Source organism: Eublepharis macularius, chromosome 14 (genome assembly GCF_028583425.1).
Source record: "Eublepharis macularius isolate TG4126 chromosome 14, MPM_Emac_v1.0, whole genome shotgun sequence".
NCBI classification, from domain to species: Eukaryota; Metazoa; Chordata; class Lepidosauria; order Squamata; family Eublepharidae; genus Eublepharis; species Eublepharis macularius.
In genome coordinates this window covers 63,356,489-63,375,470 of record NC_072803.1, presented here as the reverse complement: position 1 = coordinate 63,375,470, position 18,982 = coordinate 63,356,489, and the positions used below count along the sequence as shown (strand labels likewise).

Sequence of the window (18,982 nt, the reverse complement as noted above, 5' to 3'; positions counted from 1 at the left end):
CCACGGGGCGCGGGGGGGCCACATGATGCCCTGCCAAAACCAGGTTAAAAAACGGGATCCTTTTTCGCTTGGGGGGCCGGGCCGATTGGGTGTCTTGCGGGTTGGGGAGGGTGAGGCGAGGCCAGGCGGGTGGCGCCGGGGCGGGCGGGCTGGCTGCGGCGCTGCGTGGCTGGCCGGCGGCGGTGCGAAGGCCTGGCGGGCCGGGCCTCACCGGGGCTGGGCGGCGCGGGGCAGGACGCCGGCCAGGGGCGGCAGGGGCGGCGGGGGCTCGCTGGCGCCCTGCAGTCCGTGGAGGAGGAGGCGCGGCACCAGCGGGCGCTGCAGGGCCGGCGGGGGCGCGCTGGGCCCGCGGTAGAGATAGAGCGCGGCGCCGGGGTCCAGGTTGGAGACAAGGCTCTGCGGGTAGAAGTAGGGCGACGGGAACATCCGCTGCAGCGCCGAGTAGTTCCCGGCTTCGGCCAGCAGCTCCAGGCCCACCGCCGTCTGCCGTTTCCACTTGGTCCTGCGGGCGAGAAAAGAGCGCGTCGGAAGGCGGGAAGGAGGCGGCGGCGCACGCGTGCTCTTGCGCGCCCCTCTGCGGGAGCGGCAGGCGAACGTGTGAACCGGCTTGGCACGGGAGGGAGGCAACACGCGCGTTCTGCGTCACACGCGATACCCTCCCCGGCCCAGTCACGCCCCCCCCTGCCCTGCCGATCGTCGCCCTCGTCAGGGGAGAAACGCGGGGCGAGGGACGGAAGCTGAATGCGTGGACCTGCCCCACTTGCTGGGGGGGGGGTGGAATCCCCCAGGGGATCCATTTGCCAGTTCACACGTGCAGGGTTTGTCAGGTGAGGAGCCTGCCTGTGGGAATCGGCTGCTGTAGCAGATCTAAGGCAGGAAAGGAGTGACAGCCAGGCAGGGCGCTCCACGTCCGCGCGTCAGAGCAGCCGGGTGCGATCCGCGACGGGCCTTTCTCCCCGCCCCGCCCCGCCTTGCGCCCGGGGGAATGGCATCGCCAGGTGGTTTCAGTGCCTGAAAGGAATTCCACTTATTTGCGTATTTACTTCCTTTAGAGCCCGCTTCTCCCCCCAGGCGGCTCGTGCCGTTCCCTTCTCCTCTGCCTTATCTGCACAACCACCACCCTGCGAGGTAGGCTAAGCGGAGCGCGCGCGACTGGCCCAAGCTCCGCCAGATCTTCGACAGCAGGCCGGGGATTCGAACCGGGGCCTCGGCCACTCTTGCCGCGACACCGCCTGGCTCTCCCCACAAATCTAACGCAGAACCGGGCAGGCCCCACTTTCAGCGGGCGCGGGCCGGCCTGCGTCGAGGCGGGGCCTGCGAGTCACCGCCGCACAGGCCGGCAGGCGCTGGGTTTGCCGGCCGTGAAGCTCGCGAGCCTTCGGGCCTCCGCAAACGGGCCAGTTGGCTGCAGGGGCGTTTTCAGGGCGGGACGAGCCCGGCTGGAGGCTGGACCCGCGCACAGGCCCAGCTGCGCCCCCGAGAGGGCCCGGCGCGGCTCGCTCGCTCGCTCGCACCCGCTCTTTCCGAGCAACGCTCTGGCAGCCCCCTCCCGCCGCCCTCGCCTGGCCCGGCCTGGCCTGCTGGGCCGCTGCCTCCTCCCTCCCTCCCTCCCGCTCCCCTTCCCGCTCCGCTTCTCTTTGGTCGTGGGAAGCCGGGCGGAAAGCGACAAGTGTCACTGGCGGCCCCCGGGAGTACAAGGCGGCCTCGCCGCCCCTGCTGTCACCGGAGCCGCGCAGTTGGGACGCCGCCGCCGGGCGGGCGGGCGGGCCCCGTCCAAGAACCAAGCCCGGCCCCGGCCCGCCCCCGTGCAGTGCCGCGGCCGAACTTGGGGCGCGCGGGCCAGGCGGACTCGTAAGCGCGCGACTAGATCCGCTCGAGGGAACGCGGAGGACGAGCCCGCCGAAGCGAAATCACGGCGGTTAGTGGCGCAGTTAAGCCCGCGCTTAAGGGTAGCACTTCCCGGGGAATTAATCCCAGGAAACCTGTCCTGACATACTCTTGAGTAAACGTATACCTCCCCGAAGCATACTTTCTCTTTGAAATCAATGGGACGTTGAAGTGCGTCTGTCCGACTGGATCGTGCCCACAGTTCATTGCTGGCCGAGTATGTTTCAACGATTACTCGGAACTCACTAACCCACGGCAACCCGACCCGACCCGACCCACCACAGGCTTATTTTTCGGAAGGTGAATGATACATTCAGAAGGTTAAGGAAACGCAGCCGCAGGACGCATTTCCAACAGGCGCGATCCCTGCTTTCCAGTGGGAGAAATTAACAGACAGCATAGCTGTGCGTGTGCATGTTTATGCACGTGTGTGCATGTATATGTGTTTATGTATATGTGTGCATGTGTTCTGCTGGTTCGAACCCCAGGACCGCCATGAGCTGGGCAGGTGGCCTTGGGTCAGCCACTCCTCCCAGCCCTAGTTGTATTGTGGGGATAATAATAACACCGACTTTGTTCACCGCTTAGCGGGGCACTAATCTGTCTAGAAGAGCGGTGTATAAGCACATTGTTATTATTGTTATATGGAAATGTGAAAATATGCACATAAGCGCCCTTTTGATGGAAAGGGGACCAGAGTTTTCCATTTATTATGCAGCTGATTCGCTGGATTCTGGATCGCAGCAGGGAACTAAAACGACTTTCCTACCAGATCTTCCATCCGCTGGGGAAAGATCTTTGGGCGGTGATTCGCTTTCTACCCTTGAACACCTTCCCCACGAAGATGAGTTGGAGGGTGGGCTAGTTGGGGGAGGGGAGACATGGTCTAGGTCCAGAACGAGGAGGAAGTTGCATTTTCCCACCTCCCAGTGGTGGGAAGGGCGTTTGCTCACAAGCGGAGCAGTTAAACTGTAGAACTCACTGCCGCAAGGCGCAGAAATTGACCGACCTGGAGCCTTTGCGGGGAACAAGGTGAACGATGACTGTTAGCTATAGTGGAACTTCCATCTTTAGACGCAGTATATACCTCCCGACGCCCGGCTCTGAGATCAGACTAGAGGGGGTGGCTGCTGCCTCCCTGCCTTGCTAGGTGGGAAGTATTTTTTATTATTTATATCATCCAGGAAAGCATCCAAGAAAATTCCCACGAAAATTCCATGGGGAAGGGATGCTGGACTAGGAAGTTGTTTTGTTGTTGTTGTTGCTGTTGTTTTGCTTTGAGCCACCAAAGAGACTTTTAAAAACATCTGGATCCTGGATCCAAACAGAATCAAAACTATGAGAACAGGTCGGAATTTTTGGGGGGGTGGGGGAGGTGTTTGGGCCGAGGACCGGCCGTTCCGGTCTTTGGGGGAGGCCAGCGACGCCGCCTCTGATTTGTGGCTCGCTTATTGCAATGGAGCCTTTCCCCCAAATGCCGGTGGGCTCTGGATTCCCCTTCCTGCTCTGGAGTGGGAGCCTCGCCAAGGCGACCCGATCCACCGGGAGCCCTCGGCGTGGCTGGCTAGCCCTGACTTACATCTAAGGAGCCATTTCTGGCAAATCCTGTCTTTGGAGTCGCCGAATGGACCGACTCTCCGCGTAGGCTCAAAACCGAACTGCTCCTTCCCCAATTCACCCAGGCAGAGCATATTCTAAAAACCGCAGCGGTTTGGGTCGATGTAGAACCCAACGCTATGTAAGCTTACTTGCTCCCACGGGGTTTCTTTCTAAGGAAGAGTGCATAGGATCGCAACCGTTAAGCCGCTCTGTTCAAAATAAGAAAATAGTCGCTGGAACAAGGTTGGGCTGGCCGCGCGGACCTCTCCGCCTCCCTCCGCGGACACCTCCTATGAGGGTCGCCATCCCAGGCGCCGGCTTTGGACCCCCCCCAACTCTTCGTCAGCGATCACAGGAACGGTTCAGCTTTGCCTTCCACCGCCGTCACGAAGAGTTCTGGGGGTCTCCGAGGCTTGCGCGCTGCTGCGCTTTCCTAATCAAAATATTTAACATTATTTTTCCTTTGGAACTCCAATAATTCTGACTAAACGTATCTGGCGTAGGGCCGAAGAAAACAGGAGGGAGATGGCGCGTTTTTAGTTTTTCTTATGGGTGAAAAGAAAGAGAAAGGTGTTTGTTCTGGAGGAAGGAGGTGGAAAGAAATGCAAATATATAAAGCAATGGCGAGATTCGCTGAAAAGGAACAAGAATCCGAATTCCACCTGTGGCGGCACGATTCGTAAAAGAAGGCAAGAATCGAAAGGTTTATTTCTTTCTGTCTCTGCGAAAGAAAGAAAGAAAGAAAGAAAGAAAGAAAGAAAGAAAGAAAGAAAGAAAGAAAGAAAGAAAGAAAGAAAAAGAAAAAGCTGAACACGTATGCAGCGCTGGCGAAGTGCGGGTGGGTTCTGACGTTCTGTCGCCCTCATTCCCAAGCCGCGCCTTCGGAACCGAGGCCTCTCTATGGGCAGGCCCAGAGCAACCCGCCTTCCATCCTTTCTTGCGCCGTTTGCTGCGGAAGCGCTTTAAGACCTATTTTCCTGAGTAAATTATTCATCATCATAATAATTGTGTAATTACTGTAACTGCTCTTAATTATTGATGCCCAAAGCAGTAATTGGCATGCATTATTCATGGGCCAGGGTGTTCGGCGCTGTTGCGTGTTTAGCCGCAAAAACAGCGCGTTTGTGTCTCTCCCTCCGCCCCTCCCCCCCCAATGGTTAATTTTCTCCACAAGAGCCTGAAAGGTTCCGATTGCAGAAAATTGGGATGAGGGTGGGAACCGAACACCCGAGAGCCAGGAGTCGCTGTTGGCGGCCTGCGACGGATACCAGGCTGGTAGGAGAAGTCAGTCCAAAGACGACCAAGAGGCGTGTTGACCGGCGCTCGTCTGGACTGGGCAGCCTCGGAAATCCTCCCTTCCCGTTTCCTATCCGCTCCTAGCCCTTGTTGCTGTTACTCCGATGCTTAGAATGCTTCATTTTCAGGAGCACCAAAGAGATGGGTCTCTGCCCCGAGGAGCTGGCGACGGAAATGTTGGCGGAAGCCAGGTTAGTATAGTGGTTAAGAGCGGCAGGACTCTAATCTGGAGAGCCAGGTTTGATTCCCCACTCCTCGGCTTGAAGCCAGCTGGGCGACCTTGGGTCTGTCACAGCTCTGCCAGAGCTCTCTCAGCTCTACCCACCTGACAAGGTGATTGTTGTAGGGATAATAATAACATACTTTTTAAACCTCTGAGTGAGTGTTGTTCTGAAGAGCGGTATATAAAGCGAATGTTGTTCTTGTTATTAAAGCAGGCCAGCATGCGAGTGGTGGGGAATGTGAGCAACCTACAGTAACAGGTCGGGGTTGAGACGGTGTGCTAGATCAGCTTGTTCATAAGTTCAGCTGCCAATCACAAACGTGTGGACGGCTCGATCTTGCGACGCCTTCTTTAAAGGATTTTAATTTCTCCTTATCGGAAGTCCACTTATCAGAATGCGTGAGCGGGGCGGGGAGAAATAAGACTGGAAGGGAATGGAAAGAGCCCCGGTCGCAATCCTGCGGGCTCTCAGCCACTTGCGGAAAAATTCCCTTGAACGTGTGTGTTGGGGGAGGGGCTTTCCTTCCTTTGCTTGTGGAACCCCCGGCCACTGTTTGGACCCAACGTGGAGCGAATGTTAAAATCCATGGAACTTTGATCTGCGCCATCCCAAAAAATTGAAGTTTGGCATGAAACGCGGGGTAGGGAGCAATTTCCAAAGACGGGGGCTTTTTTGCCCCCAGCGGAGCTTCTTCCTACCTCCGAAGGCAAAAGAAAGCGGGAGGAATTCGGTATTGCCCCGCAGAGCCTGTCAAATGCAACTCAATGGGGGCTCGCCAGAGTGGGAGCCTGGGAGCTCCTGCGGCCTTTTCTCGGGGCTGCTCTGGCCGGAGGCTCAAGCGACCCACGCCTGTGGGAGAAGCTGCGAGTATTTCAGGGGGGAGGGAAGGCAAAGCCCCTGCGACGTGCTATCCTGCATCGGCCTCCCTGGACGTTGAGCCGATGTTGCCGCCCTCTTATAGGGAGGGGGGAGCTGAGCCCCAGAGCCCCAGGGGGCTGCCTGACGCCCCCCGCGCGAGTTCCGGAGATCCAGCAGGCTGCTCTCTCGTGTTCAAACCCTTCCGCGGGTAACACAGGAAACCCGAGAGCCCGCGGCTTGTGGGGGTTAGAGCACCGGACTATGACCCGACACTGGCAGGTTCTGACCGCCCCCTGCCAGGGAAGCTCGCTGGGCGGACTTTGGTCACTGCCTGGCTCTGAGCCTAGCCTACCTCAAGGGGTTGTTGTTGGGAGGTTAAGAGGGTGGGGAAGAGAAGGGTGCTTTGAGTCTAAACTGGACAGAGAAGCCTGGTACAAAACCCTGAATAAATAAGTTTTTAAATGCGAACATGATGTTGAGAGTGGGGCTGTGCCACACAGACTGGGCTGTTCCCATGGGACCTGTCCGGGAATTCTCACGCCTAGGATGAAATCTTGTTCTCCCGCCCAGGTCTCTTGGGGGTAGACCGGGATGAGGGAGGAAATACTTTGCACATGGTCAGAGTCGATCTTGCCTTGCCTTTCCATGCTCCTTGGAAGAGCACCAGCGCTAGATGGCAGAGCTTGGCTGCCAGCTTCTCTCTAGCTTACGTGGTCGCCCGCAGCCCTGGAAGCGGATCATCATGATCATCATCATGATCATCATGATCATCATCATCCTCAATAATAATAATCATAATAATAATAATAATAATAATAATAATAATAATAATAATAATAATAGACTTTATAGTCCACTTTCCCACAAGCAGGCTCAGAGTGGCTAACATCAAGTAATAAAAGCCATATTAAAACACATTCAGCTCAAGAAAGGGCAACTCTACATAGTCAAGCCCAGGGGGTGGGAGACAGCAGACACCCCAACCTCGACCATATGCCCGGCATCCCACTGGGCCCTGGTTTCGCAGACAGAGTTCCACCAGGTGGGTGCCAGGACCCAAAAGGCTCTGCCAGAAGAGCATCCTTAGGGCCAGAGACCACCAGCGGCTGTTTATCAGCCGACCTGAACCTACAATGAGGGTCTCCCAGATAGGCCGGCCCCAGTCCTCTCTGGGCTTTGTAGGTTCAAACAAGCACCCGGAACCTAACCGGGAACTCCACAGGGCGCCAGAGCAGTCGAGGCAACGCAGGAGGTGTCACAGGCGCCCTGTACGAGTCTCACCGGGATGCGCAGCCGCCGCATTCGGAACCGGTTGCAATTTCTGGGCCGGACTCAGGGAAGTGCTGCCTAGAGCCAGTTTCAGCAGTCTGGTCTGGAGGGGACCCTTGCTTGGATCACTGTCCTTCGGTCATGACGCTGCTGGACCTGAGGCAGACGGGAAACGGCAGCTCTGACAACCGCAGAGGTCTGGGCCTCCATAAGGAGATAGACCCAGAGGAGTTCGCCGTGTTAGTCCGTAGCTGCAAAATAGTGAAGAGTCCAGTAGCACCTTTAAGACTAACCAACTTTATTGAAGCATAAGCTTTTGAGAACCACAGCTCTCTTCGTCAGATTGACGAGGAGGTGTCCAGAATCACCTCCAGACTGTCAGAACAGCTGCAAGCCGAGCTGGATCCCCCAACCCGGACAAGGGCGGGACCCATTCAGTCAACGGTTTCAACCAGCCTCCAACGCTCTAGCCAAGGCATCGGGGGCAGTCCAGCAGATACAACTGGGTGTCGGTTGGCACCGGAGTCAGACACTTCCTACCAGTTTTTTTTTGGGGGGGGGGCATGTAGAGGCCTCCGATTTCTCTCTCCCTGCACTCCGGCACCTGCGGCCCTGATCCCCCGACCCGACCCCACAGGGCTGCTGTCAAGATTGCAACCAGATAGCCGGCCCTTTCGGTATGGGAAGCGCCAGACAAACGGTTGGTTGGTTGTTGTGGTTGTGGTTTTTTGGTGGCCATTTTTCTGGCCTTTTGCTCGTCCAGAGGGCACGCTTTCAATCAGCTGCACTTCTGTGCCGGGCTGAGGGCTTTTTAGATCACTGCGTTTTTAAAACAGGTGCGATGATTTCTGCGCTGTCATACGATTATAACGGTTTTATTTTGTGAGCCGCCACGGCTAGTTCCTGACCAGGCGACCTCGAAGAGAGACAAAAATGTCAAAGGCAAAAACAAGGGGCAACCCTGGGCGACTGTTCCGGCCCTTGGCGCAGTGTGAGTACCTGCCGTGTGTAAAACTAACCGGAGCCGGGCAGAGAGAGGCAGTTCCCGCTGAATCGGTCCCGGGGCTTGAGTCTCGCGAAATCCGCGGCTTTGCAGGCTCAAGGGTAAGCCCTGCCCGCCTCACAGGGAGGCTCCAGTTTGCTCATCCAAACGCAGCAATGAAAATTGGCTGACTTTTGGGTGTGCGTGTGGGCATACGCGCACGGTTCGGTGAAACGGTTCAGTTTCAGCAGGTCTGAACTCAGCAACACGGATGCTAGTGGGCGCACAAAACAGAGGCGTTTTGCGATATAACGATATATCGTGTGAAGATGCCTTTATTTCCCCACGATTGACCCCACGCTGCCCCGGTTAGGAGCCAGCTGAAGAGCCAGCTGAAGAGCCCCGATCCGGCGCAGCCTACCCCCCCCCCGTCAGTGCCAGCGTTATTTGCGGCAGCGATTGCTGTTCGCGGCTTCAGACTCCGGGCGTTGAGTGGCCGTGGAGACGGGTCTCTGGCACGCATCACAGAGTCTGGAAGGACCCTGTCCAGTTGCAAACATGGGTGATTTATTTATGGAATCGGAAACAGTACTTTGGACCGGGGCAGTTGAGAGCAGGGTGGTCGAATTGCTGTGGGCGGGGGGGCGGGGTGTCAGTAGGGGCCTCTTTAGTTTCCTGACCCTTGGAGTTCTGGTGGAACAGAACGTGGGAAACAGTTTTAAGACCCGAATCTTCACGACACAGGAAAAAGTGACACCAATGGCTGGTTCAGACACGCCCGTTCCTTGCTGCAACTTCGAAGGAGGAACTGCGGGCCTGAACAATCCACGGGCAGAATGCTGGGATCTCAGAATCCCGGAGAGCCGGGTCTGATGCCACCCCCCTCGGCTTGAAGCCGGCTGGGTGACCTTGGGCTGGTCACGGCTCTCTCGGGAGCTCTCTCAGCCCCACACACCTCACAGGGTGTTTGTTGTTGTGGGGATAATAATAATAACACACTTTGTAACCGCTCTGAGGGGGCATTAAGTTGTCCTGAAGGGCGGCATATAAATGGAATGTTGTTGTTATATTCAATAATAATGAATCCGTCCACACGTTAAGATGCGGGCTGTCAGTTGTAAAGGCGTTCAATGCAGGCGCATGCGTGCATTGCAAGTAAAGGTTCAGACAAGGCGTGTTCGAAAGGCAGAGCAGGCAGTTCACAGGATCGGGGCCCTGGCCTCTGCCCCCACGAGGTGGGGCCGAGTTCGCTTGCGGAAGGAGAGGCTGGCTGGGGGGGGGGAGGGGGGCTTAGAGCCGTTCCAAACACGTGTTTGTTGTTTCCTGGGGTCGGGCCCGCGGGATCCTGAGCCTCAAGAGCGGAGGCCGAGGCGTTGCAGCGTCAGGCTCCGCAGTTGCCCAAGCCAGTCTGAGCGGAAGGCCGTTTTGTTGGAACCCGAGCTGGGCCCAAAGGCGGCCCAACAATTACAAAGCCAAGATGGGGAAGGGGCGTCTGGGGCGCAGAAAGGACGGCGCAACTCAGGCAGGCCGCGGAGGGGCTGGGCCTGGGCCTGGGCTTGGGGGTCCTCAGAGGCCGGCAGGGATTTCAGAGCCTGAGCCTGGGCGAGTCAAAGCCCCTTCCTCAGGGGCAAGCAGGAAGCCCGGACTCCCCAGGCTCGCTGGTCTTTGCCACCGACCGGACTCAAAGCCTGCCGCAGACCAACGCAGCCACCCACCGAAAAAGATCCACCTGCCATCCAGACGCGCGCCTTAACCACGCTAACACGTGTATCCTCCAGGAACACCAGTCGCGCAGTCGGATCTGCCGCTGGTGCCTGGGGAAGGCCCCTCAGGGGCGAGCCTGTGCTTGCCTCTGCGTCACGTGTGAAAAGGACCCGTTTGCCTCCCCAGGAGCTCCCCTTCCCTCCCTACTGCCGACGGGGCCCGTCCCCCTTCTGCCTGCGATCAGGTCTTGAAGCCACTTTGGAACGGTAAGAAGAAGGGGGGGGGGGCGGGTAGCCTGAGGCGCCCACACGGCCCCGCCCTAATCGGCCACCCGGGGCCCCCGGAGGGCTGGAGCCGGTCCACAGGCCTTCTCTCGCCTCGAGCTGAGGAAGAGCTCTGGAGGAGCGGGAAGCTTGCGCAGAACCCTGTCGGAGCCGGCCTTGCCGAGCTCCTTCTCCCGCATTTGGTTGGCAGCGCTGCCTCCTGCTGCTGAGCCCCCCCCCCTTGTCACCGGGGCTAGTCGCCCCCTCTCCCCAACCCGCGGGCAGCTTCGGCAGGAGACACGTCCCTTCCCAAGCCCCCGCCGGGGTCGGGCGAGGCGCCCCAGAGCAGTTCACCCGCCGGCCCGGCGCGGCTCTTACCTCCGGTTCTGGTACCAGGTCTTGACCTGCGTGTCGGTGAGGTTGAGGGAGGCGGCCAGCTCCATGCGGTCCTGCACGCTCAGGTACTTCTGCCTCTCGAAGCTGCGCTCCAGCTGGGCCAGCTGGTGGTCGGTGAAGGCCGTGCGGGCCTTGCGGGGCTTCTTCAGCCGCACCGGCGGGCTCTCCCGGGAGCTGGAGATCTCTCGGTCGCCCTCTTCCTTCACTGCGCCAGGAGAGAAAGAGGGCCACGGTCAGCGCCGGCAGGAAACGCCGCGCCCCCGGGCCCCTCGCCAGCAAGCAGGGCCCGGCCCGGCCCGGCCCGGCCCAGCCCAGTGCGAGAGACGCCCAGGGGTTGGCACTGCAGACGCCTCCGCGGGATTACTCGGAAGTCATTCCCACTGAGTCCAGCAAGCAGGCTCAGCAGTCCTAAGCACTCTTACTCCCCAAGCGATCCCACTGAAATTGAGGAGGCCTGCGTGGAAGTAAGCGCGCAGAGAAGGGCCAAAGCCACGTTAATCACACTAACCAAGAGGCGAAGGGGCTTACTTCTGAGTAAAACGATTCGGCTGCAACCCTATGCACGCTTAGGGGGGGGAACAAGCCCTGCTTCAGCGCAACTGGAGTTACTCCCGAGTAAACAACTGGAGGTTGAAATGAGAACGAGCCAATGCAAGAAACACTGTGCAAAGAGGCATGCTCGGGGCTGCGGCCTCGTTTGTCTTGAATCGGGGCCAGTAGTCGCACCCGAGCCCGGCTCCTGCGGATCAGAAGGATCCCGAAGCGGGTCAGCGCCCGGGCCGCCGCAGGGCTCTTGCAAGAGAACTCCCCGCCGGGCCGCTGCTCCAGGCGCCGGAAGAAACGCTGCGCCGAAAGGTCCGAGCCACCGGCTGGAGTTCCTAAACTACGAATATAGAGTGATTCCCCACACGTTGGATAATGCACTTCCAGTCCTCTTTATAGATCACTTGGAATGGATTTGTTTGTGTGCCCAACGAAAAATCCACCTCGAACAATTGATAAAGTGCATTGAAAGTGCATTATCCCATGTGGGGAATCAGCATATTTAAAGGCTGCGATTAAATGCGTGCTCCGACCTCCAGACGCGGCTTCCGCAGACAGCGCAGGGCAGCGCAGGGAGCTGCCCGCCAAAGTCCAAGTGCGGCGAGTCCCGCCGACCCGGACCGGGGAGTTCCGCGCGCCCGGCGGCCTCTCCAGCGGAAGCCCAGGGCGCTGTGCGGCGCCTCCGCCCGGCTGGGGCAGGCCGGCAGCTTCTGACCGCGAACCCAGCGGCCTTTTCTTAGCCGGTGTTGGCGGTAAGAGGGACCGGATCTGGAGCGATTGGCACGAAGTTGCTGGGAGGCGCGCTTTCACAATTCAGCGAAACGAAAACGGGCGGAGCTGCAATTGTTTCTTAATTCCAAATAACGGACATTTTAATTTTTTAAAAATCTGAGAGCCGGGGAAGCGCATCCCGTCCTTGGCCTGCCCCACTGAGGGCGCCGGGCCGCTTTCCGAGCAGGGGGCGCCGCTAACCCCTGAGGCCAAGAACGAGATGCGCGTCTGCGACCTCCGCGGCACCGGAGCCTTCGCGGGATTTCAGCCCCGTCCCCTAATCCAGCCCCCCGCAACCCCTCCTGCCAGGGATCCGCTTCCAGGCCGCCCGGGTTCCTGCAGCCCCGTCGCCGCGGCGGTTCCTCGGAGAGCCCCCCGGGAGCCCCCCTGGGAGCGAGGCTCGGCGCCGTCCAACATCTCCCCCGGCTCGGCGAGGGAAATCTGCTCGGGGCCCCTCCTGGCCCGGCGCAGAAGGAGGCCGGAGCTGAGCCGGAGAGGCCGCGGGCTCGCTCGGCAGGCCTGCTTGGGAGGGAAGGCGCAGAGCCCGGCTGTGCCGCGGGGGGCCAAGGAAGCCGGGGGCAGCTGCAGCAGGGCCCTGCCCGAGGCTCGCCCCTGTCCCCTCTCGCTGCCCCCCCTCGCCCCCCCCGCAGACAACGCCCCGGGTCAGCTGCCTGCCTATTTCAGGCGGAACTCCGGCTGCCCCCGGGCCTTGCCCGAAGCTCTGCCAGGAGAAGGAAGCCAGGCCGGGCCTCGCCTCTCCCGCGCTGGGAGCCTGGAAGTGTCGCTTCTGCGTCCCCTTCGGCAGGCGCGGTGAGGCCCCTCCTCATTTTGTCCTCACAACGACCCTCTGAAGTGGGTTCGGGTTCGGGCTGGGGGGAGCCAAGGGAACCCAGCGACTTCCGGGGCCGGTGAGGATTTGAACCCAGGCCCGCCTCACTCTAGTCCTCCGCTCTATGCAGGGATGTCAGGAGAAGTGCCGGCGGTCTCCCGAAGACGGACTTCAGAGGCTCTAACGGGAAGGTTTTGCTTGCTCCGAAGAAGGCCCTTGGTTTTCCGAGGACGATTAAAATGCCTTTAACCTCCGCGTTTTATTTGATATTGATGCCTTTTATTGCCTTTTCTGTTTTTGTAGCCGCAGGAGAGATTTTTCTCCCTGGGTGAGTTTTTTTAAAAGGATTTAATTCCTTTCCCAACAACCCAAAAGGCTGCTCTCGGTTTGCCCGGATGACCGACCCCATACATCGGAAAGCGCCGCGGAAGCTCTGAGCGGGCCGTGGCGGGAGGGGGCAAGGCCGGCCCCTTTCTGCTCCCGAGCAGGCCTTTTCCTGGGGGCTGCAGAAGCGGGGGTTTCCGGGGGAGGCTTGGAAGCGGCTCGCCCCGATCCGGAACGGCCTTCCTGGGGCCCTCGCGGAGCCCCGGCCGTGGCACCCGGCGCCAAAGCGGCCCTTCTCGTCGTCGTGTAGACAGAAGCCCGGGGGCCGCCTGGCCGCGACTGGGCAGGGCCCTCCCTGGAAGCCCCCGCCGCCCCCCATCTGTGCTCTCGGAGGGATTCAAGGTCTCCCTGCGGGGCAGAGCGAGCCGCCGCCGGTCGCCAGGAATGGGAGGCAGTCGGGTTTCTACCGGGGCTCAGGGCGAGTTGCGTTGGGGAGGCGCCTGGGAGCGACAAGCTCCGGCCGGGCGCGCCGCTTTCTCTCCGCGGGAGGGCCAGGAGCCGCGGGACCGCGCCGCCAGCGAGGGAGGCGCCGGCAGAGCCGTTGGCTGGTCGGGCCCAGCGGGCCGGGGAAGGGGCGCCGAGGGGCAGGGGGCGCTCTCGGGACCCGCGGGAAGGAGGGAGGCCGGCCGGAGAGCCGCCAGCTGGACTTTGGGAGGGGGCCAACCAAGGAGGCCCCGGGAAGGCGGCCCGAGCCAGAGGAAGGAACTGTGGGCGGCGGGAGCGGAGCTGGGAAGGGGGGATCCTTCCTCCCCCCGGTCCTCTCTCAGCCCCCCCACCCAAAAGCAGGAAAGCAACGCTGTCCGGGGCTGAGCGGAAGGGAAGGGAAGGGAAGGGAAGGGAAGGGAAGGGAAGGGAAGGGAAGGGAAGGGAAAGAAAGAAAGAAAGAAAGAAAGAAAGAAAGAAAGAAAGAAAGAAAGAAAGAAAGAAAGAAAGAAAGAAAGAAAGAAAGAAAGAAAGAAAGAAAGAAAGTCTCACGGCTGAGGGCTTGTTGGGAGGCGCGGCCGGGCGGCCAGGGGACCAAAGTCCCGCACCTCTTCTGGCGCCCATGGGTACGTCCACCAAAACAGGACAGGGGAGGCGAAGGCCGGGGCGCCCGGCCCCTCCGCTGGCCTTTCCCGGTCCCTCGTCTCTTGGGGCTCCAGGGTTTTGCCCCCTGCTCGGGCAAAGGGCTCCCTGGGACATGAAATTCGCTTCTAAGAATTTTGCCCAGGGAATAAGTCCCATTTCATAAAACGAGACTTACTCTCTAGTAGACCTGTTCGGCTTGCTCCCAAGCCTTACGGGAGGAGTTTCGTAGCCGGGACCCCCGGCGGGTCTCCTTTGCCCCAGTGAGGGCTTTGGCTGCGCAACGGTGGAGCCGGGAGGGCTCCGGGAGCCCCTCGGTCTTTCGCCGCACACCCGCAGCCCAGGGCGCCTGCCCTGGGGCTCTCGGTTCCTAGCCCCTCCGTTTCTCCTTGAAGGAGCTCTTCTCCCTTTTCCTTGCTCGCTGGGAGAGGATCACTGAGAACCTGGTCCCGGGGCACCTTTACTGGGGAGCCAGTCTCTTCCCTCCGACTGGCTCCCCAGTCATTTTTGCGGGGGGGGGGGCGGGCCTGGTTTTGACAGCCAGGTGCCCGCTCACCTCGCCCTTGGAGGCCCACCGACAGCTTGGAAGGCGAGCCCCGGCTCTCTTGAAACCCAGCACAAAGAGAGCGATATATTTAACCGTGAAAAGCATCTTATTTTTGTCTTTCCAAATCTGCTTCTGCCTCCCGAAAAAAGGGCTTCGCTTTCGCTGCCACGTTTGTAACTTTCACTATTCTTATACGTTAGAATTAAGATGTCAAAAACCAAAAAGCATGTATTGCTCCTCCTGGAGAACCTGCCCGGCAGCCAGGCCGGAATAAAGCACAGGACGAGGCGCGGACCTGGTCGGAAACATTCCAAAGCGCCCTTCAAGCGCCCCTTTTCGCAGATCCGCCACCCTCGACTTCGGCGGCCTCAGCAGCAATGCGGGCATCGCCTTCCTCAGCAGGGCCCCGATCCTGTGCCTATTTAGTTGGAGTAGCCACGGCGAAAGGGAGAATTGCTTGCGAGTCCACACGGACGGGATCGAGCTCCATAACTGCACCCAAATGACTCGTCTGCAGTCAAATGTGACGCCCGATCCTACGCGTGTTTACTTGGAAGTAGTTCACATTAAGTCAATGTGACTTTCTCACAAGAAAGCGAGCGCTGGACTGCAATCTCAGTCCGGGAAAGCAGAACGAAAACCTTAATCCGTGTAAATGTAAAATGCCATTAACTTATTGGAACTTCCTGCCAAATAAAAATGGTTGCTGCAGATTGCAGAACCGCTGAAAAAGAGCTTTTGTTTCTGTCTCCCATTTTGGATGTATGTAGAATGGCTCGAAAGAGGTGTGTTTTCTAGTCGAAAATTGTCTGTTTCTCAGAAATTAAAAAAATGACTATTTATTGACCTTATTATGGAAGTAACCCCCCCCACACACACACACTGCTTTGTTCTGGAAGTGCTCAGGGAGCTCTCCCTTCTCCTCAAGCTTTGCAAAAATGCTTAATTTCTGACCAGCCCCTGGTTTTTCCCGAGCCGGCGCCGCGCGGTTGCCTTTCTGCCAACCAGCCGGGCTTTTCCCACTCCTGTGACCCGCCGGGAAGTTATCGCAAGTGGCCTGGCCAGTTTTCCCTTTGGAAAGTTTTCGAGGGGAGACGGACAGACTTCAGGGGCAGACCGCGGATCATGGAGGGGGAGGTCACCAATGATCGGGAATCGGATATTTCCGAAAGTGGTTCCTAGTTGCCTGCCCCCAGAACGCCCGGCCTTCCCACGGCCTCGTGAACGCCCGAAGAACTTTCCGGGGATTCTTCTGACACGCACGCATTCGCATGGCAACAAAACTATTTTAGAAAGACTGTTAACTCGCACCCGTACCCCCCCCCCCAGCGGGGGTGCGTGTGTGTTGACCTTCCTTCGGCTTTATCTGAGATGCGACGTCTATTAGACCTTCAGGAAGCCAAGGCCATCGCCCTTGAGAGCGGACAGAACATGAAATCGCTGTAAACGGACAACTGGAAGCGTGCAAAGACGGCACATTTTACTCTTTCAAGGCGGATCGAACCCCAACTTCGTGTGAAATTTCCTCTCTAACAACTATATTTCAGCCTGATAATTTTAAAAACCGTTGCTTTCTTTAAAAATCGGGTGCTTTGGAAATCACCGGATTTTCCAGTTTACTGGCAAGAACCTGGTGAGGCGCAAAGGCAACTGGACGGTCGTTTTAAAACGAATAAATAACGAGAACCCCAAACTAGGCCAGCACAGGTGTTTATGTTTTGTTTTGTTTAACTCCTGTTTCCTCCATCTTTGAAAGAGATCCTCCATGCTCGGAGACAGAATATCTCTGAATCCCAGACCGTGGGAATACCAGTCTGTCTCCTTGATGCCTTGCTTGTGGGCTTCCCAAAGGTTGACGGCTCTTGCAAACAGAGCTCTGGCTAGCTGGACCCCGCAAGGCTACCAAGACTAGGAAACAAAGCGGAGGTGTGCCTGCAGTTCGAGGCAAGCTTAGAAGGGACAGGAGAGCCGAGCTCGTAGCAGTGGCCGAGACCCTCCTCTTACCTTTGTATTCCGAGTCTGAAGACGAGTTACTGCTGCTTTTCTCGACCTTGTCTCGGAAATCCTCCCCGGCCTTGGCGGGGATTCGAACTGGCGCTTCCTGCGCGCTCTGTCCATTGCTGCTCGAGTAAGGGGCGCAGGCTGCCAAAGGTTTGCAATCGGCCAAAATGTCCCTGATTAAAAAGGAGGAAGTCACCGTTCTGGATTGGGACGGGGCGGAGATCTGTCCCGCTTGGAGGTGAGACTCCAGGGCCGCCGCCACGCCTTGCCGCTGAGCAACAGCCTCCAGGCAGTCCCGCCCGGGCGAGTGGGGAGACGGGCAGCCGCTGCTGAACTCAGAGCGAGGGCTTAGTTCCAAGGGGGACCTGCATTCCCCCATCAGCGGGTCCCCTTTGGACACGGCCGGACTCCCCGGTCGATGGGAAAGGAGAGAATCGATCCCAAATCCGTTGGAACCTTCCATGTCTTTTCAAGATGACATTGACCGGCAGTCCGGATCAGGCTAACGGGTCGGACCGGCCTGGGGCGCACAAGAACCGCGCCAGCCGGTGGATCCAGAGGAAGGGTGTCCGCGAGCAATTCCTGGGCTGATAGTCCGCATTAAGATCCAACCGCGCAGCCTTTCTTGGCAATCAGCATCCAAGCCGGCTGCAGGCGAGAGAGGAAGGAAGAGAGGAAGCGGGGAAGGGGGAAGGAGGAGAAGAAAAGAGCCAGGGCGAGGGTGGAAAAAGTCAAACTTTGCTTTCAGACGACACCACCCAATTAATCTCCCCCCTACCCTGCGGCATACAACAGATCCTTCAGTCTAGTAAGATCTGGTCAAAACGCACAAATAACCCATAATTTGAGGGGGGGGGGAAATCAGGGAGTCGGGCAGGAGAGGGAAGGGGGGAAGTGAGGGCAAGTTCTTCTTTGGGGGGAGTTTTTGAATGGGGCGCATTCAGAACCTTGGACAGAGCATGCGAAAGCCATGAAGGCTCGGATCCCGACCTTCCCCCTCAGCCCAGAAGCGCGAGTGGGGAAAAGCAGGCAGGAGGAGGCAGCGACCCGGAGAGGATGGAAATTTCAGCACCTCTGAAAGAGTCCTCCGAGGAGCTCGGGGACCGCCGATCCACCACCACCCATGGTTGTCTTTCGAAGTCGCTTCGGATAGTTCCCGATCCCGCAGGCGAAGTCTGAACGCCGCTCTGTTTCAGCACCGAGGACAGCTCAGTGCTCCGCTCCGCCCGCGGCGGCGGCCCTTCTTTTTTGTGTTTTTTAAACACCCCTCAACTTGCGTCGCTTTAGTTCGGAATTTCTTCTTCTTCGCCGTCGTCCTCCTCCTCCTCTATTTCCCCTCCCAAAGATCCCAGGGCCACGTGCCCCACAACCTCCCTCCTGATTGGCCAGCTAGCTTTTAGGGTGATGTCACACACGCCACAGACTGACTAAGGAAACTTGATCTCTCCTCGGTTTGATTAAAAGAGACACTGAATTAATTACAGCCTAGATCCAACTGTTAACAGGCAATTTCCACCCTGTTTCCTTTCATTACGCTACTGATGAAATTCTAAATGGGGTTATTAGCAATGGGGGGGGGATCTTGTTTGGGGTGTATGCATTTGCGGGTGCATTTCCAGACTTTCTCCTGTCCGCAATTAGCTGAACCCTTGTCTCCTTTTATGGTGCAGTGAGAAGATTTTGTTTTCCTCAAAACGAAATCATTGCAGAGGGTTTTTTACAAGGAAAGTTTGACCAGATAGAGGCCAAGCAAAGCAAAGAAAAAATGTTTGTAATTTTTAAATAGTTCTAACAAGGAGATTTCGATTTGATAGGCTGCTGTTTTGTTTTTAAGCCTATCGATCTTTTCGAAAAACATTGATGTCTATCATTGGTTGATTCCTGTCACTTTTATCTGGCCTAATTTTAAAAGATGACTTCGGAACACTAGAGAGTATTAAAAGGTAAGGCTAGATAGTATTTTGGAGGCCTGTGTAAACAGCTAGCGTTAGAACGTTGAAAATTACATTCCTGTACACACTTACATGGGAGTAAGTTTCACAAACTTATAGCATGCATGGGACTGGGCTGGAAATGTATAGGTAAGGGGAGAGGGGTGAATATACACCACCAAAGGAAGGCAATGCGTTATTTTGAGCTGAAATTCGAAAATTTCTGTTTTGGCTCTGCTACTGTGAGCCAATAACGACCGCATCAAGGGAAGCGTTTATTTCCTCGATCCATACGCAGTTTTGTTGGGAAGGAGGGAAAGCCCCAAACCGTCGCCAGCGGTGAAATTTCCATCTTGCTCTCACCTCAAGTTTCTAAACGTACAACATGGAAAGTCAGAGGAACACGCTGCATGGGGGAGGGTCTCCAGTACAA

The 18,982-nt window shown here is 57.9% G+C and overlaps 1 protein-coding gene across 1 annotated transcript; it reads right to left on the bottom strand.

Moving 5' to 3' along the window:
- Positions 1-207: 207 nt before the first annotated feature.
- Positions 208-17,081, bottom strand: BARHL1 (BarH like homeobox 1). The gene is made up of 3 exons (XM_054998526.1): positions 16,622-17,081; positions 10,461-10,683; positions 208-502 (listed from the first exon to the last, which is right to left on the bottom strand). The coding sequence occupies exons 1-3, from the start codon at positions 17,079-17,081 to the stop codon at positions 208-210; spliced, it is 978 nt and encodes a 325-aa protein (XP_054854501.1).
- Positions 17,082-18,982: the final 1,901 nt, after the last annotated feature.